General features: G+C 43.0%; 1 protein-coding gene across 1 annotated transcript in view; it reads left to right on the forward strand.

Annotated features, from left to right (window-relative positions):
* The window catches only part of LOC137161235 (unconventional myosin-X-like), a 279,065-nt gene that overhangs the window by 214,017 nt on the left and 41,892 nt on the right, over positions 1-23,156 (forward strand). Inside the window, exons 32-35 of the mRNA XM_067560340.1 lie at positions 1,782-1,976; positions 4,687-4,844; positions 5,638-5,761; positions 10,593-10,890. Of these exons, the coding sequence (XP_067416441.1) occupies positions 1,782-1,976; positions 4,687-4,844; positions 5,638-5,761; positions 10,593-10,890 (775 nt within the window). The remainder of the gene's footprint in view (positions 1-1,781; positions 1,977-4,686; positions 4,845-5,637; positions 5,762-10,592; positions 10,891-23,156) is intronic.

The raw sequence follows: 23,156 nt of genomic DNA on the forward strand, positions 1-23,156 counted from the left end.
TATACAAAGTCAACTTGCTACATTTTAAATGGGTTAAAAACTGACAGATACAAATAATAACATAATTGTTCATGGAGAATCATCAAGTGATGGTGTTTCCAGTGGGATCCCACAGGATTGGTTCTAACCATGTTCAGGAGAAATCAAAGGTTCAGTCATTCTAATAGGCTGATATTAGCCAAGATAGGTGCAGTTTTCCATGCCTTTAGGGATGGCAATAACTGATCCCATCACACTGTGAGAGCCTGACATCTTATCACGTAAAACTTGGGCACTTCTTTACATTGCAACCAAGCCCTCTGCTTGCTGGCATTGCTCCAGGAAAGATAGGAACAGACCTGAGGTTTTCCTGTCTCAGGAATTGGAAGAAAAGAGAATATGTCTCCTATAATGCTGAGTAACCATGTTTTGTGATGAGGTTTATAACTGAGCCACAGCAGGATGATGTGTATAACACCTGGCACTGACTTTTCAGAGGGAGAATGAATTGTATGTGGTCTTTTCAGTACCTGTTCAGCATACAAAAGTGTAGTGCATTAGCAGTCATCCCTCCCCCTCTGGCTTGAAGGGAGGCCGCTCCACCTCAGTGCGCCACTGTGGGGAACAGCACAACTGCAGGGGAGAATTAGTGAATCAATGGCTATGATCTGTGGGGGTTCTGGCCCTCAAGCAGGGTGGAACATCAAATAGTCTATGGGAACTCTGGCTTTTAGTGGGGCTGAGCAGCAAAACAGTCTGGGGTGGCTCTGGCCCTGAGAGGGGGGCTGAGGAGCAAACAGTCTAGGGGCCTCTGGCCCTCAGGCAGGGCATGGCAGACCAACAAGTAGTCTGTGTAGAGGTTGCCACCTGAGGGGTGGAATTGGCAGCAGGGGATGGGGGCCCAGGCCTGCCCTACTCCACCAGGTCCCAGCCCAGGGCTGTGACAGTGGCAGAAGACTCTGCCACTGGGTCAGCAGGGATCCCACCAAAACACGCCAACTTGAGCACTGACAGCAAAACTGGATTCAAGTCTGGTTTCCCTACGCTACTTCCTGCCACAGTCTGGGGAGGGGCTCTGTTGTCCAGGGATCCTCTGCTCCATCAGGATATTTGGCCACCAGCAGTCTCAGCAGCTGCTCTCTGGACTCAGTCTCTTCCGGGGTCAGGGTGCTATACCAAGCCAGAGGGCTGCAGCAAACAAGAGACGTCTGCCTCCTTCCCTGACTCTGTGAACTGAGCTAGAGGCCCTGCCTTTTTTACTTCCTGTCCCACCTCTCAGCTTCCAGTGCGAGGGGTGGGCCTGGCCTGGCTCTGCCCACCCGGGCACACAGGGTGGTCCCTCCCCCTCTGGCTCAGAGGGAGGCCATCTCCTCACTACAAGGAGATAGTGACTTTCAAGCAAATTCACTTATGTCAAGAGGTGAGGTGTTCTGAAATGAGAGGGCTCTTTATGATGGGGAGGCAAGGGGGAAATTATTCTCATTGAGCAGCAAAGCACAGATGCATCCAATTGTGGCTGGGACTATAACAGCTCATCAGAAGAAGGGGCATGTCAGTTTATTATCAGTAGTGCCCGTAATGTACTTAGTGAGAGAGATTCTTCTAGACCATAGAGGGTACTGCTATCTCAAGCAGAAGGGAAGCTGGAGGGACCCACCAGTAGCCATTTGGGAGGAGCTTTAGATCTGGGCACATCCGGCAGAGGACGGAAAGCTGAAAGGTTCCACCAGCGGAAGAGGACAAAGATCCCAACAGTGACTCTCTCAGATAACTTAAAGCTTATTGTACCTCTTTCTGGTTAGGCTGGCTTCATAAGGAAGTTCAAAGCAGCAACAAAACATCCTCTCTGAAGGTGAAGAAACGCTGGTTTGTGCTAACAAACACTGCCCTTGATTACTACAAATCTTCGGAGCGCACAGCCACCAAACTTGGCACGCTTGTTCTCAATAGCCTCTGCTCTGTGGTCCAGACTGATGAGAGAGTTTTCAAAGAAACTGGTAAGAGAGACAAACAAAAAGGAAACACATTTTTCAAGAATAGCTTTCCCATTTTTGATTCTGACCTAGGAAGGGAGGGTTCAGGATATGATACAGAAAGCATTATGGAGAGTTATACTGAGAAGTGCTATGTGCCTTTATTTGGGCTGCCGTGTCCAATAGCTGATACTTCCCCTTATGAAAACAGTGAACGGCTTTGAAAAGGCCCAGAGAGGGATGAAGGTTGTATGCTCATCGCCCCTGCATGTGACCTCCTAACAAATTATCTATAGACAGGTATTTAAAGTTGGTCAGTTACAATCCCTCCAACACATCACTGAAAATCAAGGAGAAACAGTAGTTGAGGCAGGCCAAATCTGTACCCTTCAACATATTACCCAAAGGTACTCAGATTCCTCCCCTTCTGAACAAATTGCATGGCATTTGCAACATTGGATTTATCCCAGTTCACACATGCAGTTCCTTTAAATCATATTCAAATGCACACACTTGACTAACAACAGCCAGACTGGCAAATGTTCCCTACAGACATTTGTCAACTCATAAAGTCTATTACTGTTCATATTACTGTGGCACCTAGGGGTCCAGGTTATAGACCAGGGATCCCACTGTGCTAAACACTGTTCAAACACAGAACAAAAAAGATGGTTCTGCCCACAGGGGCTTACAATCTAATTATACAAGAGACAACAGAGGGCTACAGACAGATGGGGTAGAACAGGTAAACCATGACAGTATTACTAAGGACGTCATGGGTTATTTGTGAACAGAAAAGCTAAAGGTAGAAGTTACAGCTGTGCGTGTGAGTGTGAGTTAGAGGAACTGGGTCTGTGCATTGAGACTGGGTGTATGTTGAAAGTTGAAAGTGCTAGACTCTGCTCCAGGGATAGCATCTTCATCCTTGCACTTTCTGTAGTTGATGAGCAGAGACCCAACTTACAGACCTAAGCAGGTCCATCAGACCAGGACTTCTACTGGGGAGGTTTAAAAGCACCCAGGGAGCCTGGTGGGATATGTACAAGGGGAAAGAATGTGAGCACCTCTTCCCTGATCACTTGTGCTTCCTATATTGGCACTGCTCCCCACAACACCCCACAGCAGTGCTGCCTCATGTAACAATAGAGCCAATGCAGCAGCACTGTGAGGATTCCTGGGTACACCACTGCTCTAATTCAGTGGTCCCCAAACGTTTTTGGTATGTGGTCAGGAGCCAGAGTTGGGATTGGGTCTGTGGTCGGAGCCAGGAGCAAGACTGGGTGGCACTCCCTCCCCGCATTTGGGGACTGGCTTGGGGCCCCCCAGACCTCCTCCGAACATTCCTCCATGCCCCCCTAGGATCCCCACAGTTTGGGGACCACTGCATTAGCTCCTTTGACACTCAAGGTAGGCCCACCATAGGGAGCCCTTGATGCACTATTACCTCAGTATACACTGAGTGTACTGAGTTGGTCCCTTGTAGTGCTGCTGTCTTTACTCCCTGGACCATGAGCCAGTAGCACTGAATAGAGACCAGTCTATATGAGCACCAGAATCTTAAAACATAAAAAAGGGGCTCTGCCTCTCACTCCAGACCCCTTCTCTTTGTCCCCCTGCCTTATCAAAGGTCTGATTTCTCCCTTGTAGCACTCTGCTACCCACTTCACCTCCCTGGCATGATAGGGACTCTATGAGGAGTAGAGCTTCTGAGAGAAGGAGGCAGCCTGGGCTGTAGTGGTATCTGGTATGTCATGGGGGAGACATGAAGGTCTAGGTGGCATGTGGCAGAGGGAGAGCCCTATGCACTCTTGCCTTGGTGCTTGTTGCAAACTAGGCTCTGCACCAGAGCAGTTCTCTTGGTTTTTCCTTTTAGGGTACAATAGGTTTTGAGGGATAGGGGAATAATTCTCTTTAAGTTTAAAAGTAAATTTTAGAAAGTGGCTCTGTCCTGTCCTGTGCTGTGCTGGGAATGAGTGTGTGTGTCTGTGTGTGTGTGAGAGAGAGAGAGAGAGAAGGGGTGAGGCGGGGCTTGGAGTTTTTTAGTGACTCTGGCTTTCCAGCCATAAGAGTGCCCAACTATTACAATCTCAGAAAGATTTCTAAAAGGTGAAAAATTCTAAAATGATTCTTCTGCAAAAGCTAGTAAATTTTGACCAGAAAAGTGGAGAAATATAATTGTCTGGGAAGAGCAAAGGTGCTTAAAAATAGGAGACTAAATTCAAACTTTAACATTTGAGACTGAGTGATCTGAGTTCTTCTTAAAGTTTGTCTAAATACAGCCTTAACTGTGAGTCACTAGAAAACCTCCATAAGTATACTACTTGAACTTAGCACCAATCATAGTGGTAGCTCATTCTTACAACCTTGTATTATGGTTTCTTTATGCCTTGTTAGAGCCACAGGATGAAGTGGGGTGGAGTCAACCTGCCATGAAACAATGTTTGTATTTTGATGAAAGTGGGAATTGGAATGCCCCATCACCTGCAAGCACAATGCATTTGTGGGGCCAGGAGGAATGGAGATGGATCAGTACTTGGACTGGGAACTTTCCATTGAGAAGTGGTTTACTATGGAAAAGCATCTTTCCACACAGTCGATTTTAATCAGTTTCATCATGTCATTTGATAAGACTGCCAGTTTGTCAGTAATGTATTTCCACGGCCACATGCTGTATTCACATGGAGACAGAAAATTGCAACCAAGTTTCACTTCCTATATCTTTGTTTGCCCGTAGGCTACTGGAACATCATAGTCCATGGTCGAAAGCACTCATACAAACTCTATACCAAGCTACTGAATGAAGCCATGCGCTGGGCCGCTGCCATCCAAGGAGTCATTGACAGCAAGGTTCCCATAGAAACACCCACACAGCAGCTTATTCGTGACATCAGGGTAAGTAGCACTGAACACTGCAATCAAAGTTCAGGAGAATATTCCAGATCTGCAGCTGACGTTATTCACTGTCAGTATCTTAGGTATGTTAGGGGAGAAGACTTGGGAAAAAGATGGGGGGAAAAGCATTTGTAATAATGCAGCAAAAATAATCAAATATCATGCTTCAAGGTACAAATTTAACTGCAGGATTTCAGGCTTAAGCCTATTGTGGGATTTCGGCAAGCACACGTTGAGTTCTGTACTAGGTGTGTGCAAATCCCCCTTACTCACAAAAAACTTCTTGTCAACCTGCAGACACAAACCTTGGGATTCCCATTGGGCATGTGACTCTTGAGAGCACAAATATCAGGATCCCCAACCCAGGTATGGCTCAATCCTGTGTGGTCAAATATCAAAGTTCCCCACCCCAGGCACATACTGATCCTTCACACACACATGACAGAATCCACAGAACTGAATCACGTGTGATTCCCTTGTGCACATTAAGATTCATAGTTCCTCTGACAAGTGTGAATCCCAGCTACAAGATTTTGTGGACACTCACACTTGGTCACATACAAACCCCAATGTCCAGTTCCCCCCTCAGGCACTTCTTTATCCCAGTTTTAGGCTGGGGGAGGTAGTTTCAATTCTTATACAAATTTTTACAGTAAAACTTAACTGTGAATTGAAGCCTAGTTAGCTGAAACTGGTGGAACTCTGATGGGAGAAGTTCATGTTTAAACCTGGCTATATGAGGAGTTCTGGAAAAAGATTGGGCAGGTTTGAGGAAACTTCTTCTGTCCTTCAGGAAAACAGTATGAATTTGGAAGTAGTGGAACAGACATACAGGAGGAACCTCATCCTAAGATACACGCAGCACCCTCTGCATTCCCCATTGCTGCCGCTGCCCTATGGAGATGTCAGTATCAATAGTAAGTGATTTTTATTTTCGCAGAGGGTCCTTTAAACCTCTTCTCCTCCTTGGGGTAGGGGAGAAGGTGCCATCTGAGCACTCTTCGATAGGGAATGATGCAGATCCTGAGCACCCCAGGGATAGTCTGAATTCTCCAGCATGCAGATAGCATTTACAGACTGCCTGCACCCATGGTGCAAAAGGGGATGGGTCCTGACCCTCTGTCCTCTTTGGGAGTAGTATGCACCTCCAGATGTGCAAAGGGAGCAGTACCTTCTGTCCCCAGCCCTTGCTCTGTGAGGAGTGGAGGAAATTTCTTTTAAGCCTCCCCTTTCCTGTGCATAGTCCTGGGAATGCTGGAAACACAATACAGTTTATGCGAACAAACATGGCTGTCACATCACACTTTCTATTTAAACAAAGATACCACATGCTACAAACTGGAGGCCAATGTTAAGGGCATTGTCACTTGTTAACCCTGAAGTTGGACACTGGTTTTGAACAAGATTGGCAAATGCTCACTATCTTTCTGCAAGAACCTGAACTGACTGGTTAGAAGCATGCGGTGCAACAGTGAAAGAAAGACTCAGCAGTTGAAAAAGTGAAGAAATCTCTCACCCCATTCAAAAAATTTGCATATATGCCTGATGAATGCACCGATGTAAATGGGTGTCAAGTGTTTAAGTCTTTGTGTACGATTTCTTGATGTTGGTAGGTTATAGAAGATGCATCAGATGCATCCGTGACAACCAACATCATAGAAGATTTAAGTGCTTGTGAATTGGGTCCCAAAGAGATGGCTGCTCATGCATTTGATGGAACTGCAAACTTGTCTGGAAGACATGGTGGAGTACAGGAATTGTTCAGAGAAAAGTGTAATCCCAATCTCCTATATGCACTGTAGAGGCCATCTTAATATCAGTACCCAGAAAGATACTGGAGCAAATAATTAAGCAATCAATTTGCAAACTAGAAGAAAATAGGGTGATAAGTAACAGTCAGCATGGATTTGTCAAGAACAAATCATATCAAAATAACCTAATAGCTTTCTTTGACAGGGTAACAAGCCTTGTGGTTAGGGGAAGTGGTAGATGTGGTATATATTAACTTTATTAAGGCTTTTGATATTGTCTCACATGACCTTCTCATAAACAAACTACTGATATATAACCTAAATGGAGCTAATAGAAAGTGGGTCATAACTGGTTGAAAAACAGTTCCCAGAGAGTAATTTTGTGGTTCACAGTCAAGGTGGAAGGGCATATCGAGTAGGGTCCCATAGGGTTAGGTCTTGTGTCTGGTTCTGTTAAATATCTTCATCAATGATTTAGATAATGGCATAGAGAACACACTTATAAAGTTTGCAGATGATACCAAGCTGGGAGAGGTTGCAAGTGTTTTGGAAGATAGTATTAAAATTCATAATGATCTGGACAGCTGAAGAAATGGTCTGAAGTAATTAGGATGAAATTCAATAAGGACAAATTCAAAGTACTCCACTTTGGAAGGAAAAATCAGTTGCACACACAGAAAATGGTAGATGACTGCCTAGGAAGGAGTACTGAGGAAAAGGGATCTGGGGTATCATAGTGGATTACAAGATAAATAAGAGTGAGCAGTCATCATGTTGTCAGCAAACATCACTCTGGGCTGGAGTGTATTAGCAGGAGTGCTGTAAGCAAGACGCAAGAAGTAATTCTTCCGCTCTACTCTGCACTGATTAGGCCTCAGCTGGAATACTGTGTCCAGTTCTGGGTGCCACATTTCAGGAAGGATGTGGACAAATTGGAGAAAGTCCGGAGGAGAGCAACAAAAATTATTAAAGGTCTAGAAAACATGACCTGTGATGAAAGATTGAAAAAATTGTTTGTTTAGTCTGGAAAAGAGAAGACTCAGAACGTAATAGCTTTCAAGAATATAAAAAGTTGTTTGGAGGAGGAAGAAAAATTATTCTTGTTAACCTCAGAGGCTAGGACAAGAAGCAATGGACTTAATTTCAGCCAGGGAGGTTTAGGTTGGAATTAGGAAAAACTTCCTAACTGTCAGGGTAGTTAAGCCCTGGAATAAATTGCTTTGGGAGATTATGGAATCTCTGTCATTAGAAGTTTTTAAGAGCAGGTTAGATAATCACCTTTCAGGGATGGTCTAGATCATAGTTAGACCTGCGCTGAGTGTAGGGGACTGCACTAGAAGATTTCTCAAGGTCCCTTCCAGTCCTGTGATTCTATAATCTACTCAACTAGCACTAGTACGAGCTGCAGAATCTTTAAAAGACACTAAAAAGACATTAATTTAATGTCTTTGTTCTACTCTTTTTTCAACAAGAGTCCAAAAAGACTGAACATCTTAGGAAAAACATAGAAGATGCTCTGGAACTGAAGTTCAGATCAGTCCAAGCTGGGAAAACTCTCTGGCTTTCTCATGAGCGGTCCTTGACTGTTGTCTTAAAATTACTGCAACCATTATTACTGGCTTTGGAAAGTATCTACCAAGATGAAATGGATCTAAGTAGTGAGGCTGATGGACTACTTTTGCTACTATGTTCAGAGAAGACAATCACCATTCTCTCGTAAGTCTACTATTGAAACCAACGGTAGTAGATCTTTGTCCAGCAATAGAGCTACACTTGGATCAATCAGAGAGCTATCCATTGAAAACATACTGGAAGAAGTAAAGACTTCAATCCAGAAATTGACTAATGAAGGCACTTATACTGAATCCTTAAGTGAAGAGGATAAGAAGTATTTGTTAAACCAGCTAAAAAAGTATACAGACTTGATTGTCGAAAATCTAGAACAGTGACTTCTACTGTTGAGTGGAGTGAGGTACTACCAGCAATGGGGCTGCCATGTGATCACGACAGACTAGAGAATTTGAACACAGAGTGGAATGTCATAGGATGAATGAACGAAGATTTGACTTCAGCTTTTTTTATCATCACTAGTGGCTCAACCCGAGCTTTGTGCTGTGTTTCCTGGGATGAAAAACGTAGGAATTCATCTCTTGCTACTCCCAGTCACAACAGCTACAGTTGAGTGTTCTTTTTCATCATTGAATAGAATTTTGTGTTGTAAAAGAAGTCACCTTCTACCTGATCATGTGAATGAACTCATGATCATATCAGTTGAAGGACTGGAAATACCAGACACACAAGAAGCCACGGAAGATGAACACACTGCATTCGAGAAGTTCATTAGCAGAGTTCTACAAAATTACAACAAGAAAGATATAGATGTAGTGCTTCATAGTAAGCTTGAGTAGCCAACTTTAATTTGTGTGATGATTTTAAAACCTGAGTTAAATCTTATAAAATGATTGTGAAACATTTTTCAGTTTTTACTAGGGTGCCATACAGCCCAACTTTACCCTCACAGTCTGACCCCGCAGCTCTCAATCCCCTTGCAAATTTGAATTTCAATTCCTGGGAAAACACTGGTGTGGAGTTTGCTACTCCTTTTCCTCCTGTTAAATGTACACCTCAAAGGGACTGCATCAACTTAACAAACAGACTCTGACTGAATGTTTCTTACCTACTTTTGTTACTAAAAATAATTAACAGAGATTAGACCCTCAATTTTTTCTCATCTTTCAATGTGTTTGCTTTGTGCATTGGACAGCACTTTTCTTGGTACAGGCAGTATCCCTGTCTCCACTTGGTGAAGGAAATGTGTGTGCCTTACCTCGAGTTGGATCAGAAAGGGGTTAATTGCCTGCATTGAACTGAGAACTGGGTCCTAAATGTTGCTGAAGCTGTCAGGCCTAGGCAGAGGAGCTCACTGCTCTGGCTTGTTAGAATACTAGGAGATGGAGCCAGCAGCTACGCTTCCTAATTGGAAGCAGAGGCACTCAGAGGCTAGGGAGAGAGGTGTCCTCTGATTTCTTCCAAACGAAGGGCTTGTTTTCACATAACGCGTTACAGTGGCGCAGCTGCATCAGTGCAGCTGTGTCGCTTTAGTGAAGATGCTCCTATGTCAACAGGAGAGTTAATTCACCTCCCCAAGAGATGGTAGCAGCTCTCCCACCAACACAGTGCTGTCTATATGGGGGGATAGGCTGGTATAACTGTGTCACTCAGCGGTGTGGGTTTTTCATACCCCTGAGTGATGTAGTCATACAGATATAGGTATGTGGTGTAGACCTGGCCTGGGTAAATGCCTAAACCAAGCTTGGGGGCATGGCAGGCAGGCAGGCAGGGAGAAAGAAAGAAACTGTGAAATGAATTGCCTGGCTTCTATTAAGGAGGACCTAGAAGCCCAGTACAAACTGTTTTCTTCAGGTTTGGTTGGTTTGGACTAGGCAGGAAGAAGCCGCCCTCAGTTTGGACCCTAATGGAGGCTGTCTTGTGACTTTTATTTTCCTCTAGGAAAGGCTGCAGGAAGCTGTGACCTGGAACATTTTTCTTTTCTTTTAGGGACTGAGCTTAAAGAGGATGATGATCTTAAGCCCCAGGGCAAGTAGAGGTCCTGTTCCACTCTATATAACTGATCCATTGTTTTCCTCTGTTGTTTGTGTGGGCCCTCACAGCAACAGGGGAGACTTAAATGTCCCTTTAAGGATACTACTTTGTTTTTATGTATATCTGAAAATATGCAGGATTTGCAATGTGGACAAGTTTAATTTTTTAATATAGGATTGGATAATGGTGCATTTTTACATTTAAACATGGAGCTTTCCTGAGATGTTAATCAAAGACTGAGTTCAGGAGATGACCGGTAATGCTGGTTCTCATGCTGCCATTCCCCAGTTCCATGGAGTCAAACACATTCCACAGACTGATACCCTGCATGCTTGGCAATCAGGGACTCTGGGAAATGCTGAAATCCTGTCTTGTTTTTGTGATCCCACTACAGTGCAGCAAGAGAAGGGCTACAGCAGCCTGCAGGATGAAGCCATCAAGATCTTTAACTCCCTCCAGGAGATTGAGACAGTATCTGATCCCATCCCCATTATCCAAGGCATTCTGCAGACCTGCCATGACCTAAAGCCCCTTCGTGATGAAATCTATTGTCAACTGATCAAACAAACTAACCACAGCCCACAGCCCAACAGTTCTGGGAACCTTCACCACTGGCAGCTGATGTCCTGCATGAGCTGCACTTTCCTTCCCAGTAGAGGGATCCTTCGTTATCTCAAGTTCCACCTTAGAAGGTAAGAGCCACTTGGCAGGTACTTGCCACTTCTTTCACTAATTCCATCATCTTAGACTTGGGACCTTAGAAACCTAGCTAGCCTCTCTTTCCTCAGTAGTCAGCCCCTGCTGCCTCCTGTATTACAGTGTTCGTCTGTTCGTCCCCTCCACTGATTCCTCTGGTATTGAAGCCTTTATCCCTCATACTCAGATCCTGCTATCTGCTGTTTTACATCATTCAACCCCTTTACCCCCTGCTTGCCTTGTCACAGTAGAAAACACTATAGTTAAGATTATGACTGTATTCTGCTTTAACTTCCTGTTTTCATTAATTAAATAGTCATTGGAACAGGGGGACTGGACCCAGGGTTTCCCACCCAGGTGGGTGCCTTTGTCATGCTGTCTGGAGTGGCTAATGATTGTGCATGCCTACACAGGGCAGACTGTCAAAAACAAGGAAGACACCCCAAACTGGTGGTGTGTTCTACATAGATTTAATCAATCCAGTAACAAATGTGAACTCTTGGATCACTCTAGCAGTCTTACCTTGGCGTCACAGACAGTCCCCTTAGACTATCCAGTCTATCTTACCACCCAGACAAACTGGATTTAGTGATAAATGGTCACTTACAGCAAAAATCACACAATATTCTGGTTGCTTCCAGTCCCAAGAGACTAATCACTTTCCCAGAGCAATTGGTACCCTAGATCTTACACAAAGACAATGCCTGTAGCCAATTCTGCAATAAACTATCTAAAGGTTTGTTCACTTTGAAAAAGAAATGAGAGTTATTTACAGGTTAAAGCTGTTGTCAGTTGTTGGCTGCGTGTGTGTTCTTGCAGTGTGTATGTTGTCCCAGCTGTGCACAGATAACCAAGACACCAAACCACAATTGGATTATCCAATAAAACCAGAGATCCGTTTGTCATGAAGACGCCAGGCCAGGCTTATTGTAGACAAAGCATGGTCCTAGCATCCCGCAGACTGTACAGGACCACTAACATAGAATCATAGGACTGGAAGAGACCTTGAGAGGTCATCTAGTCCAGTCCCCTGCACTTATGGCAGGACTAAGTAATATCTAGACCATCCCTGACAGGTGTTTGTCTAACCTGCTCTTAAAAATCTCCAATGATGGATGTTCCACAGGCAATATATTCCAGTCATTAACCATCCTGACAGTTAGGAAGTTTTTCCTAATGTCCAACCTAAACCTCCCTTGCTGCAGTTTAAGCCCATTGCTTCTTGTCCCGTCATCAGAGGCCAAGAAGAACAATTTTTCTCCCTTCTCCTTGTAACAACCTTTTATGTGCTTGAAAGCTGTTTTTGTGTCCCCTCTCAGTCTTCTCTTCTCCAGGCTAAACAAACCCAGTTCTTTCAGTCTTGCCTGATAGGTCATGTTTTCTAGGCCTTTAATTATTTTTGTCGCTCTTCTCTGGACTTTTTCTAATTTGTCTACATCTTTCCTGAAATGTGGTGCCCAGAACTGGACACAATACTCCAGTTGAGGCCTAATCAGCATGGAGTAGAGAGGAAGAATTACTACTCGTGTCTTACTTACAACACTCCTGCTAATACATCCCAGAATCATGTTTGCTTTTTTTGCAACAGCATTACACTGTTGACTCATATTTAGTTTGTGGTCCACTATGACCCCCAGATTGCTTTCAGCAGTACTTTTTCCTAGGCAGTCATTTACCATTTTGTACGTGTGCAACTGATTGTTCCTTCCTAAGTGGAGTACTTTGCATTTGTCCTTATTGAATTGCATCCTATTTACCTCAGACCAATTCTCCACTTTGTCCAGATAATTCTGAATTATAATCCTTTCCTCCAAAGCACTTGCAACCCCTCCCAGTTTATAAGGGTACTCTCTATGCCATTATTTAAATCATTAATGAAAATATTGAACAGAACCAGACCCAGAACTGATCCCTGCAGAACCCCACTCGTTATGCCCTTTCAGCATGACTGTGAACCATTGATAACTACTCTCTGGGGCCAGTTTTGTTCAACATCTTCATTAATGATCTGGAGCAGGGGTGTTAAACATGCAGCCTGCATGGTTAATTTTCGTGGTCCATGCACTCTTTTCTAATATTGTATTTATATCCCATACTGTCTTGCAATTCTCTTTTAAACTAAGCGGTCTTTTTAGCAAGTAATGTATATTCATTGTATTCATGCAATTTGCTATGAATGAGTGCCATCAAAGCCAATTACAGCCCACAGCTCACTATCGTATCGAATCAGATGATTCGTAGGATGGAGTTAATAGAACGGCGTGACAAAAAGACGCACAATTTTATTTTAGTGTGGTGAAGCTCATCTATAAAAGTGCAGCCTTATGGCATTTATTTTACTTTCTGTAAAATTAAATATCTTTTGCTGAAAATATATCGAGATTCCCCCAAAATGAAAGATGCAGGAAAAGCATAGAAAATTCCAAAATTGCTGGACAGATGCGTACTTTTTTTACTGAATATGATGGCAAGGCAGTATGTCTAATTTGCAGTACTTCGGTTACTGTAATGAAAGAATGTAAATACAACAACACCATGAGACACTGCACAGTGCAAAATATTCTGAATTTACTGGTAAAGTTCGTGCTGACAAAAGTTGCAACGATGAAAGAAGCTATGGAATCTCAAGAAAACGTTTTTCTTAAATTGGAGTAAAAAAAAGAAAACGCTGTGGGGGCCAGCTATGTTATGTGCAAAGAGATTGCATGTGCTGCCAAACCATTTTCATATGGTGAATTTGTTAAAAGAGTGCATGCTTAAAGCAGCCGATGTAGTATGCCCTGAAAAAAATAATTTTTCTAATGTCAGTTTGTCTTGAAACATAGTTGTTGAGCTAATTATGGAAATGGCAGATGAATAAATTTTATTAAAGATTATGTTTAAAAATACAAACAATTCCCAGAGTTTACACAAAGAGTTGCTGGAAATCCAGGTATAGTGTACAGATTATTGATGAGAGCAGAGTTTGGTTAGAAGTCTTAACAAGTGCAAGGAATACAAAATCTGCATTAACCTGGATACAGCAATCAGTAATTTGGGAACATCACTTATTGCAGGGGGTTACATAGAATGCGGTTAATGGGGAGTAGATATATCCGTAATAGTGGATGGTCCCTCATTGAGTCAGTGATGTGGTGTAGATATCCTTTAATCTGTAAGTTCCCAGTGGTGGAGAGGTTTGAGTCTTCCTGACATCAATTCTGCAGTTTAGGAAAAAAGCCAAGAAGTTTTGTGCATTTTCTGTTGCTTTAGATGAGAGCACAGATATTATGGACATGGCGCATCTTGCAATTTTTGTAAGGGGGTAAAAATTACTTTAATATTGTTGAAGAGCTTTTAAGTTTGTAAAGCATGGACAACACACCCACAGGACAGGAAATTTTTTTTTAAACTTGAGGAAGCCTTGAAAAGTACAGAGTTACCTTGGAAGAAACTAGCAGGCATTACAACAGATGGGGGCACCATCTATAACTGGGAAAATCAATGGATTGACTGACAGACTGATGGCAAAAATTAAAGAAATAAATGCAGAATCACCGATTTTCTTACATTGCATTCTGCATCAGCAATCATGTGGAAACGTTGCAGAATTAGAACATGTAATGAACATTGTTGTTAAGTGTGTGAATTTCATCCGTAGTTGGTGTTTGCAACACCGACAGTTTCGTGCCTTATTAAATGAGTTGGAATCGGAGTACGATGATTTGCAGTATTTTACCCATGTACGATGGCTAAGTTGCAGAACAGTGCTGAAGAAATTTTTTTATTTGCGTCAAATAATACAGGACTTTAAGGCAGAAAGGGGGAAACATTTTGCAGAGTTCAGTAATCCGCAATGGCTACGGGATCCTGCATTTCTTGACATCACGGAGCAAATGAATATTTTAAACAAGAAGGGTCCAAGGGCCCAAGCAGATTGTGACGCGAATGGATGAAGAGGTGAGAGCTTTCAAAGCCAAGCTCAATTTGTGGCAGCAACAGGGGGTCAAATGGAAATTTTGTTCACTTCAGTGCATGCAGAGCGATTCAAGACCTACACAAAGATACTTCTGGAGATGAAGATTACAAGCGCTACAGTGAAAAATGATCAAACCTGCCAAAGAATTTGATTGCTGATTTCAAGACTTTGTCTCATCAAGACAGGTTTCAGTTGTTTGCATACCCCTTTACCTTTGATGTAAGAACGGCTCCGCCAGATCTTTAAATGGAGATAATCGAGTTTCAGTGCAAACAGCATTTTATGGATCAATTCAGTGAAGTGCCACAGCAAGATTTCTACCAATATGTTTCATTCAAAGACTTCCCCAAATTGGCATATCTTTTTGGAAAAATCCTGAGTTTATTTGGAAGTACTTAAATTTGTGAACAGCTCTTTTCTACAATGAATCTAAACAAATCAGATCAAAGATTACATATGAACATCTGGCTGCTGTGTTGCAAGTGGCCACCTCTAGGGACTTAGAACCAGATATAAAAACATTGGTGCGAGAGAAGAAGTATCAGGTTTCTGGGCAGAAGTCGTAAAAGGTAAATTTAATTTGAATTTTTACTCAGTAAAACTTAATTTTAGTTGAAATGTGGTAATGCTTTATGTACTCTGAAATGTATTGTATATTAGTAGATCTTTTAATTGAAAGTAAAATACTTAATTTTTTTCATTTTATTATCAATAATAAAATAGAGTATTAAGCGGGTATGGAAAGTGAGTGAGTGAGCAATTGTGATGATGTTCTTTGTTCTAAAACAGCTTCTAGATATGCATAGTCATCAAGTAATATTTACATTGAACTTATTGACTGACATTTTTTTTTTCATTTTAAGTTTATTTGAATAATGTAGTGCTGAGTAATATATTATTTGAACTAGTATATTGACCTAATTTTTATTATTCACTCACTCACTCACTCTCCTTACCCGCTTATTCCTTATTCAGGGTTACAGGGCACTGGTGCCTATCTTGACTGTTATTGGTGAAAGGCATGGTACAGCCTGGACAGGTCACCAGTACATAGTAGGGCGCGCATGCACACACACACACTCAGAGGCATACATATAATCACATAAGGGAGCCAATTAACCTAACCAGCATGAAGGTGGGAGGAAAATCAGTGTGCTCGGAAAAACTTGCATAGACATGGAGAGAACATCATGCAAACTCCACACAGACAGAGCCGGGATCGGGGTTTAAATCCCAGACACTGGAGCTGTGAGGTGAGAGCGCTACCCACTTCACCACTGCCCCTTTAATTTTTTTTTTAATACAATGCAGCCTGCCAAATGAACATTTTTATCTTAAATGGCCCTTGTGGCCAGATAACTTTGACACCCCTGATCTGCAGGATGGGGTGGATTGCGCACTCAGCAAGTTTGCAGATGACACTAAGCTGGGGGAGTGGTAGATAAACTGGAGGGCAGGTATAGGATACCGAGTGACTTAAACAAATTGGAGGATTGGCCAAAAGAAATCTGATGAGGTTCAACAAGGACAAGTGCAGAGGCCTGTACTTAGGATGGAAGAATCCCATACATGACTACAGACTGGGGACCGACGGGCTAGGCAGCAGTTCTGCAGAAAAGAATCTGGGGGTTACAGTGGACAATAAGCTGGGTATGAGTCAACATTGCCAAGAAGGCTAATGGCGTATTGGGCTGCATTAGTAGGAGCATTGCCAGCAGATGAAGGGAAGTGATTGTTCCCCTCTATTTAGCTCTTCTGAGGCCTCATTTGGAGTACTGTGTCCAGTTTTGGGCCCCCCACTACAGAAAGGATGTGGACAAATTGGAAAGAGTCCAATAGAGGACAACAAAAATGATTAGGGGGCTGGAGCACATGACTTATGAGGCGAGGCTGAGGGAACTAGGCTTGTTTAATCTGCAGAAGAGAAGAATGAGAGGGGATTTGATAGCAGCCTTTAACTATACAAAAGGGGGTTCCACCGAGGATGGAGGTAGGCTGTTTTCAGTGGTAGTAGATGACAGAACTAGGAGCAATGGTCTCAAGTTGCATTGGGGAGGTCTAGGTTGGATATTAGGAAAAACGTTTTCACTAGGAGGGTGGTGAAGCACTGGAATGAGTTACCTAGGGAGGTGGTGGAATCTCCATCCTTAGAGGTTTTTTAAGTGTGGCTTGACAAAGCCCTGGCTGGGATGGTTTAATTGGGGTTGGTCCTGCTTTGAGCAGGGCGTTGGACTAGGTGACCTCCCGAGGTCCTGTCCAACCCTAATCTTATATGATTCTATGAATACAGTAATAATACAGTTGCTTTTACACAGTACCCAAATGCAAATCAAATGACCGATTAATCTGGTCCAGCTAGTGGTTTTCTAGCTGATTGCCAATTTAATTGTCCATACATGGTATACTGAAGTGGATACTAGACCAGTCTGTTATTTATAAAGTACTTCATTTTTCTTTTCTTAATGCTTGGGGTTTTCTTTACTGGGTACTGATGTCTTCTGGCGTCTTCAGGATGTGATATCTTCTGGTGTCTTGGTCTGTGGGATGCAACCTTAAACAGTTTATGGTTAGTTAACATAATAAAATTTTTGCATGTTTGTTTTACATTTATCTTCTCTTTTTTTCAATAACCAAAACTTAATATTTTGTTTACAATGTACTAAGGACCAAGTCTTTTATAACACAAGTTATACTTTTGCAATTGTTGTACAGATTATTTTTACTTGAGGTGCATTACTAATATTCTATACTAAATATAATGCTTAACTACTAAAATAGATGCTCACAATCTTCCATGAGAAGGTGTACTGCTTTCCCCTGCAGAACACTCTGTTTGACCAAAAGAGTTAGTAACAGAATTTTTCCTCAAGTTTTTTTAGAGTTAATATGCTTGTAATACCAGTTCCTCTTTTGTTAACTGTTGAGGCACAAACTTTAACAACCACTACTTCCCTTCAACATAGCATAAAAGAAAAGTTAAACTAAAATTAAATAAATTAAAAATTAAATCAAAATCAATTTTAGATACATGTCTGTGCAAATACTTTGAGGGTATCAAACTTTTAAACTACTTAGTTGTATTTGGGGATACCAAGGTGGAAACCTGTGGAAATTGTTTTGTTAGCTTCAATATTTTGCTATATAACTATATATACTATGTTTGGTTTCGTTTTTTTTTTAACCATTTTTGCTATAATATTCTTATAACTATATTGCAATATTTAATAAAGGTGCAAGCAAATTTATAAAAACTCAAACAAGAAATTGATATTTTGCTAATATTATCTGCATGATTATTGAGGTTTTCCCTTACATTTTTTCCTGTGAATAAAAAATTTGTGATTAATAAAAAATTATTTTTGTTTGCAATTGCATTATATGTTGAGGCAAAAACATATGTACATATGTTTATAAATGAGGCTTTTCTGAGGTTTGCAAAAAAAAAAATTAATGATATTATGATGTTTATACCCCAACCATAATATTGCAATAGTGTGGTACCACTTATATTTTAAAAAGTATAAAATTGACTTTTGTTGAAACAAAATGGAAAAAAAAGTAGTCACGTGACACATACAACACACATACATGCAGGACAAATTTACAATTAAAAACAAATGGCACCACACATATTTATAACTATACAAGATAAGGCATTAAGAGGTAAAATTATTAAGGCAATACATTTTAGAAAATAGACAGATAAACCAAAGAGTTAAACATTTAAATAAGCAAGTTATTACATTTTTATTGAAAAAATTAATAAGAATTGGAAAGAAAATTCATATCAAGTTTTGTCAAATGTATTGTATTAATTTAGTGATTTAAGGCATTTACTTTATTTTAAAACTTGGCTATATGGAATAAGGAATGCCCATGTTTCAAATATTAGTCAGTGATTAGGATTAAAAGCAGGCTGTATATCTGTTGCTTGGCAATCATATCTTCAAGAAAGTTAGGAATATTTCCAGCTGTTGCGCATTCCTGAATCATAGAATCATAGAGTTGGAAGGGAGCTCAGGAGGTCATCTAGTCCAACCCCCTGCTCAAAGCAGGACTAACCTCAGCTAAATAATCCCAGCAAGGGTTTTGTCAAGCCACAGCTTAAAAACCTCTAAAGATGGAGATTCCACCACCTCCCTAGGTAACCCATTCCAGTGCTTCACCACCCTCCTAGTGAAAAACTATTTCCTAATGTCCAACCTAGATCTCCCCCACTGCAATTTGAGACCGTTGCTCCTTGTTCTGTCATCTGCCACCACTGAGAACAGCCTACCTCCATCCTCCCTGGACCCCCCTTTCAGGTAGTTAAAGGCCGCTATCAAATCCCCCCTCACTCTTCTCTTTTGCAGACTAAACAAGCCCAGTTCCCTCAGCCTCTCCTCATAAGTCCTGTGCTCCAGCCCCCTAATCATTTTTGTTGCCCTCCGCTGGACTCTCTCCAACTTGTCCACATCCTTTTTGTATTGGGGGGCCCAAAACTGGACACAATATTCTAAATGCGGCCTCACCAATGCCGAATAGAGGGGAATAATCACTTCCCGTGACCTGCTAGCAATGCCCCTCCTAATGCAGCCCAATATGCCATTGGCCTTCTTGCCAACCAGGGCACACTGCTGACTCATATCCAGCTTTTTATCCACCGTTACCCCCAGGTCCTTTTCTGCAGAGCTGCTGCCCAGCTCGTCGGTCCCCAGTCTATAGCTGTGCATGGGATTCTTTCTTCCTAAGTGGAGGACTCTGCACTTTTCTTTGTTGAACCTCATTAGATTTCTTTTGGCCCAATCCTCCAGTTTGTTTAGGTCACTCTGTATCCTATCTCTACCTTGCAGGGTATCTACCACTCCCCCCAGCTTAGTGTCGTCCGCAAACTTGCTGAGGGTGCAATCTACCCCATCCTCCAGATCATTAATAAAGATGTTGAACAAAACCGGCCCCAGGACCGACCCCTGGGGAACTCCGCTTGTGACCGGTTGCCAGCTAGACATGGAGCCATTGATCACTACTCATTGAGCCCTATGCTCTAGCCAGTTCACTATCCATTTTATAGTCCTTTCATCCAACCCATACTTCTTTAACTTGCTGATAAGAATACTGTGAGAAACCGTATCAAAAGCTTTGCTAAAGTCAAGGTATATCACGTCCACCGCCTTCCCTACATCCACAGAGCCAGTCACCTCATCATAGAAAGCAATCAGGTTGGTCAGGCATGACTTTCCCTTGGTGAATCCGTGTTGACTGTTCCTGATCACCTTCCTCTCTTCCAAGTGCCTTAAAATGGATTCCTTAAGGACCTGCTCCATGATCTTTCCAGGGATTGAGGTGAGGCTGACCGGTCTGTAGTTCCCCGGATCCTCTTTCCTCCCTTTTTTGAAGATGGGCACTATATTTGCTTTTTTCCAGTCCTCAGGGACCTCCCCCTGTTGCCATGAGCTTTCAAAGATAATAGCCAATGGCTCTGAAATCACCTCAGCCAACTCCCTCAGCACCCTCGGGTGCATTGCATCCGGCCCCATGGACTTGTGAATGTCCAATCCTTCTAAATAGTCTTGAACCTGTTCCTTCAGCACTGCGGGATGTTCGCCTCCTTCCCATTCTGTGCCACCCAGTACAGCAGTCTGGGAGCTGATCTTGTCTGTGAAGACAGAGGCAAAAAAGGCATTGAGTACCTCAGCTTTCTCCACATCCTCCGTCACTAGGTCGCCTCCCCCTTTCTTTAAGGGGCCTACACTTTCCCGAATCTTCCTCTTGTTGGCAACATGCCTGTAGAAACCCTTTTTGTTCCCCTTCACGTCCCTTGCTAGCTGCAACTCCAATTGTGCTTTGGCCTTCCTCATTTCATTCCTGCACGTTCGAGCAGTGTTTATATAATCCTCCCTAGTCATCTGACCAAGCTTCCACTTCTTGTAAGCTTCTTTTTTGCGTTTAAGTTCGCCAAAGACTTCTTTGTTAAGCCAAGCTGGACGCCTACCATATTTGCTATTCTTTCTGCACATCGGGATGGTTTGCTCTTGTGCCCTCAATAAGGTCTCCTTAAAATACAGCCAGCTCTCTTGGGTTCCTTTCCCCCTCATATTAGCCTCCCAGGGAATCCTGCCCATCAGTTCCCTGATTCTTCCCTCATTCTTCCCTCCTGCAGACTAAACAAGCCTAGTTCCCTCAGCCTCTCGTAAGTCTTGTGCTCCAGCCCCCTGATAATTTTTGATGTCCTCCGCTGGACTCTCTCCAACTTCTCCACATCTTTTTTCTAGTGGGGGGCCCAAAACTGGACACAATACTCCAAATGTGGCCTCACCAATGCCGAATAGAGGGGAATAATCACTTCCCGTGATCTGCTGGCAATGCTCCTACTAATGCAGCCCAATATGCTATTAGCCTTCTTGGCAACCAGGGCACACTGCTGACTTATATCCAGCTTCTTCTCCACTTTAACCCTCAGGTCCTTTTCTGCAGAACTGCTGCCTAGCTCGTCGGTCCCCAGTCTGTAGCTGTGCCTGGGATTCTTTCATCCTAAGTGCAGGACTCTGCACTTGTCGTTGTTGAACCTCATCAGATTTCTTTTGGCCCAATCCTCCAGTTTGTTTAGGTCCTTCTGTATCCTATCCCTACCTTCCAGGGTATCTACCACTCCCCCTAGCTTAGTATCATCTGCAAACTTGCTGAGGGTGCAATCTACCCCATCCTCTAGATCATTAATGAAGATGTTGAACAAAACCGGCCCCAGCGCCGACTCCTGGGGCACTCCGCTTGTGACCGGCTGCCATCAAGACATGGAGCCATTGATCACTACTCGTTGAGCCCTATACTCTAGCCAGTTCTCTATCCATTTTATAGTCCATTCATCCAACCCATACTTCTTTAACTTGCTGATAAGAATACTGTGAGAGACCGTATCAAAAGCTTTGCTAAAGTCAAGGTATATCACGTCCACCGCTTTCCCCACATCCACAGAGCCAGTCACCTCTTCATAGAAAGCAATCAGGTTGGTCAGGCATGACTTTCCCTTGGTGAATCCGTGTTGACTGTTCCTGATCACCTTCCTCTCTTCCAAGTGCCTTAAAATGGATTCCTTGAGGACCTGCTCCATGATTTTTCCAGGGATTGAGGTGAGGCTGACCGGTCTGTGGTTCCCTGTATCCTCTTTCCTCCCTTTCTTGAAGATGGGCAATATATTTGCTTTTTTCCAGTCCTCAGGGACCTCCCCCTGTTGCCACGAGCTTTCAAAGATAATAGCCAATGGCTCTGAAATCATATCAGCCAACTCCCTCAGCACCCTCCGGTGCATTGCATCTGGCCCCATGGACTTGTGTATGTCCAATCTTTCTAAATAGTCTTGGACCTGTTCCTTCAGCACTGCGGGATGTTCACCTTCTTCCCATTCTGTGCCGCCCAGTGCAGAAGTCTGGGAGCTGATCTTGTCTGTGAAGACAGAGGCAAAAAAGGCATTGAGTACCTCAGCTTTCTCCACATCCTCCGTCACTAGGTTGCCTCCCTCATTCTCTAAGGGGCCCACACTTTCCCTAATCTTCCTCTTGTTGGTAACATACCTGTAGAAACCCTTCTTATTCCCCTTCACGTCCCTTGCTAGCTGCAACTCCAATTGTGCTTTGGCCTTCCTGATTTCATTCCTGCATGTTCGAGCAGCGTTTTTATACTCCTCCCTAGTCATCTGACCAAGCTTCCACTTCTTGTAAGCTTCTTTTTTGTGTTTAAGTTCACCAAAGACTTTTTTGTTAAGCCAAGCTGGACGCCTACCGTGTTTGCTATTCTTTCTGCACATTGGGATGGTTTGTTCCTGTGCCCTCAATAAGGTTTCTTTAAAATATAGCCAGCTCTCTTGGATTCCTTTCCCCCTCATATTAGCCTCCCAGGGGATCCTGCCCATCAGGAGAGAGAGTCAAAGTCTGCTTTTCTGAAGTCCATTGTCTGTATCCTGCTGTTCTCCTTTCTTCCTTTTGTCAGGATCCCGAACTCAACAATCTCATGGTCACTGCTGCCTTGGTTGCCACCTATTTCTACTTCCCCTACCAAATATTCCCTGTTGGTAAGCAGCAGGTCAAGAGAAGTACAGCCCCTAGTTGGTTGCTCCAGCACTTGCCCCAGGAAGTTGTCTGCAACACTATCCAAAAACTTCCTGGATTATTTGTGCTCTGCTGTATTGCTCTTCCAGCAGATGTCAGGATGATTGGAGTCCCCCATGAGAATCAGGTCCTGTGAACTGGAAACTTTCCCTAGTTGACTGAAGAAAACCTCATTTACCACGTCCTCCTGGTCTGGTGGTCTGTTACAGATACCCACCACGAC

This window comes from Emydura macquarii, unplaced genomic scaffold (assembly GCF_026122565.2).
Source record: "Emydura macquarii macquarii isolate MOO-44397 ecotype Brisbane River unplaced genomic scaffold, CSIRO-AGI_Emac_v2 contig_2288, whole genome shotgun sequence".
In the NCBI taxonomy this organism is placed as follows: Eukaryota; Metazoa; Chordata; order Testudines; family Chelidae; genus Emydura; species Emydura macquarii.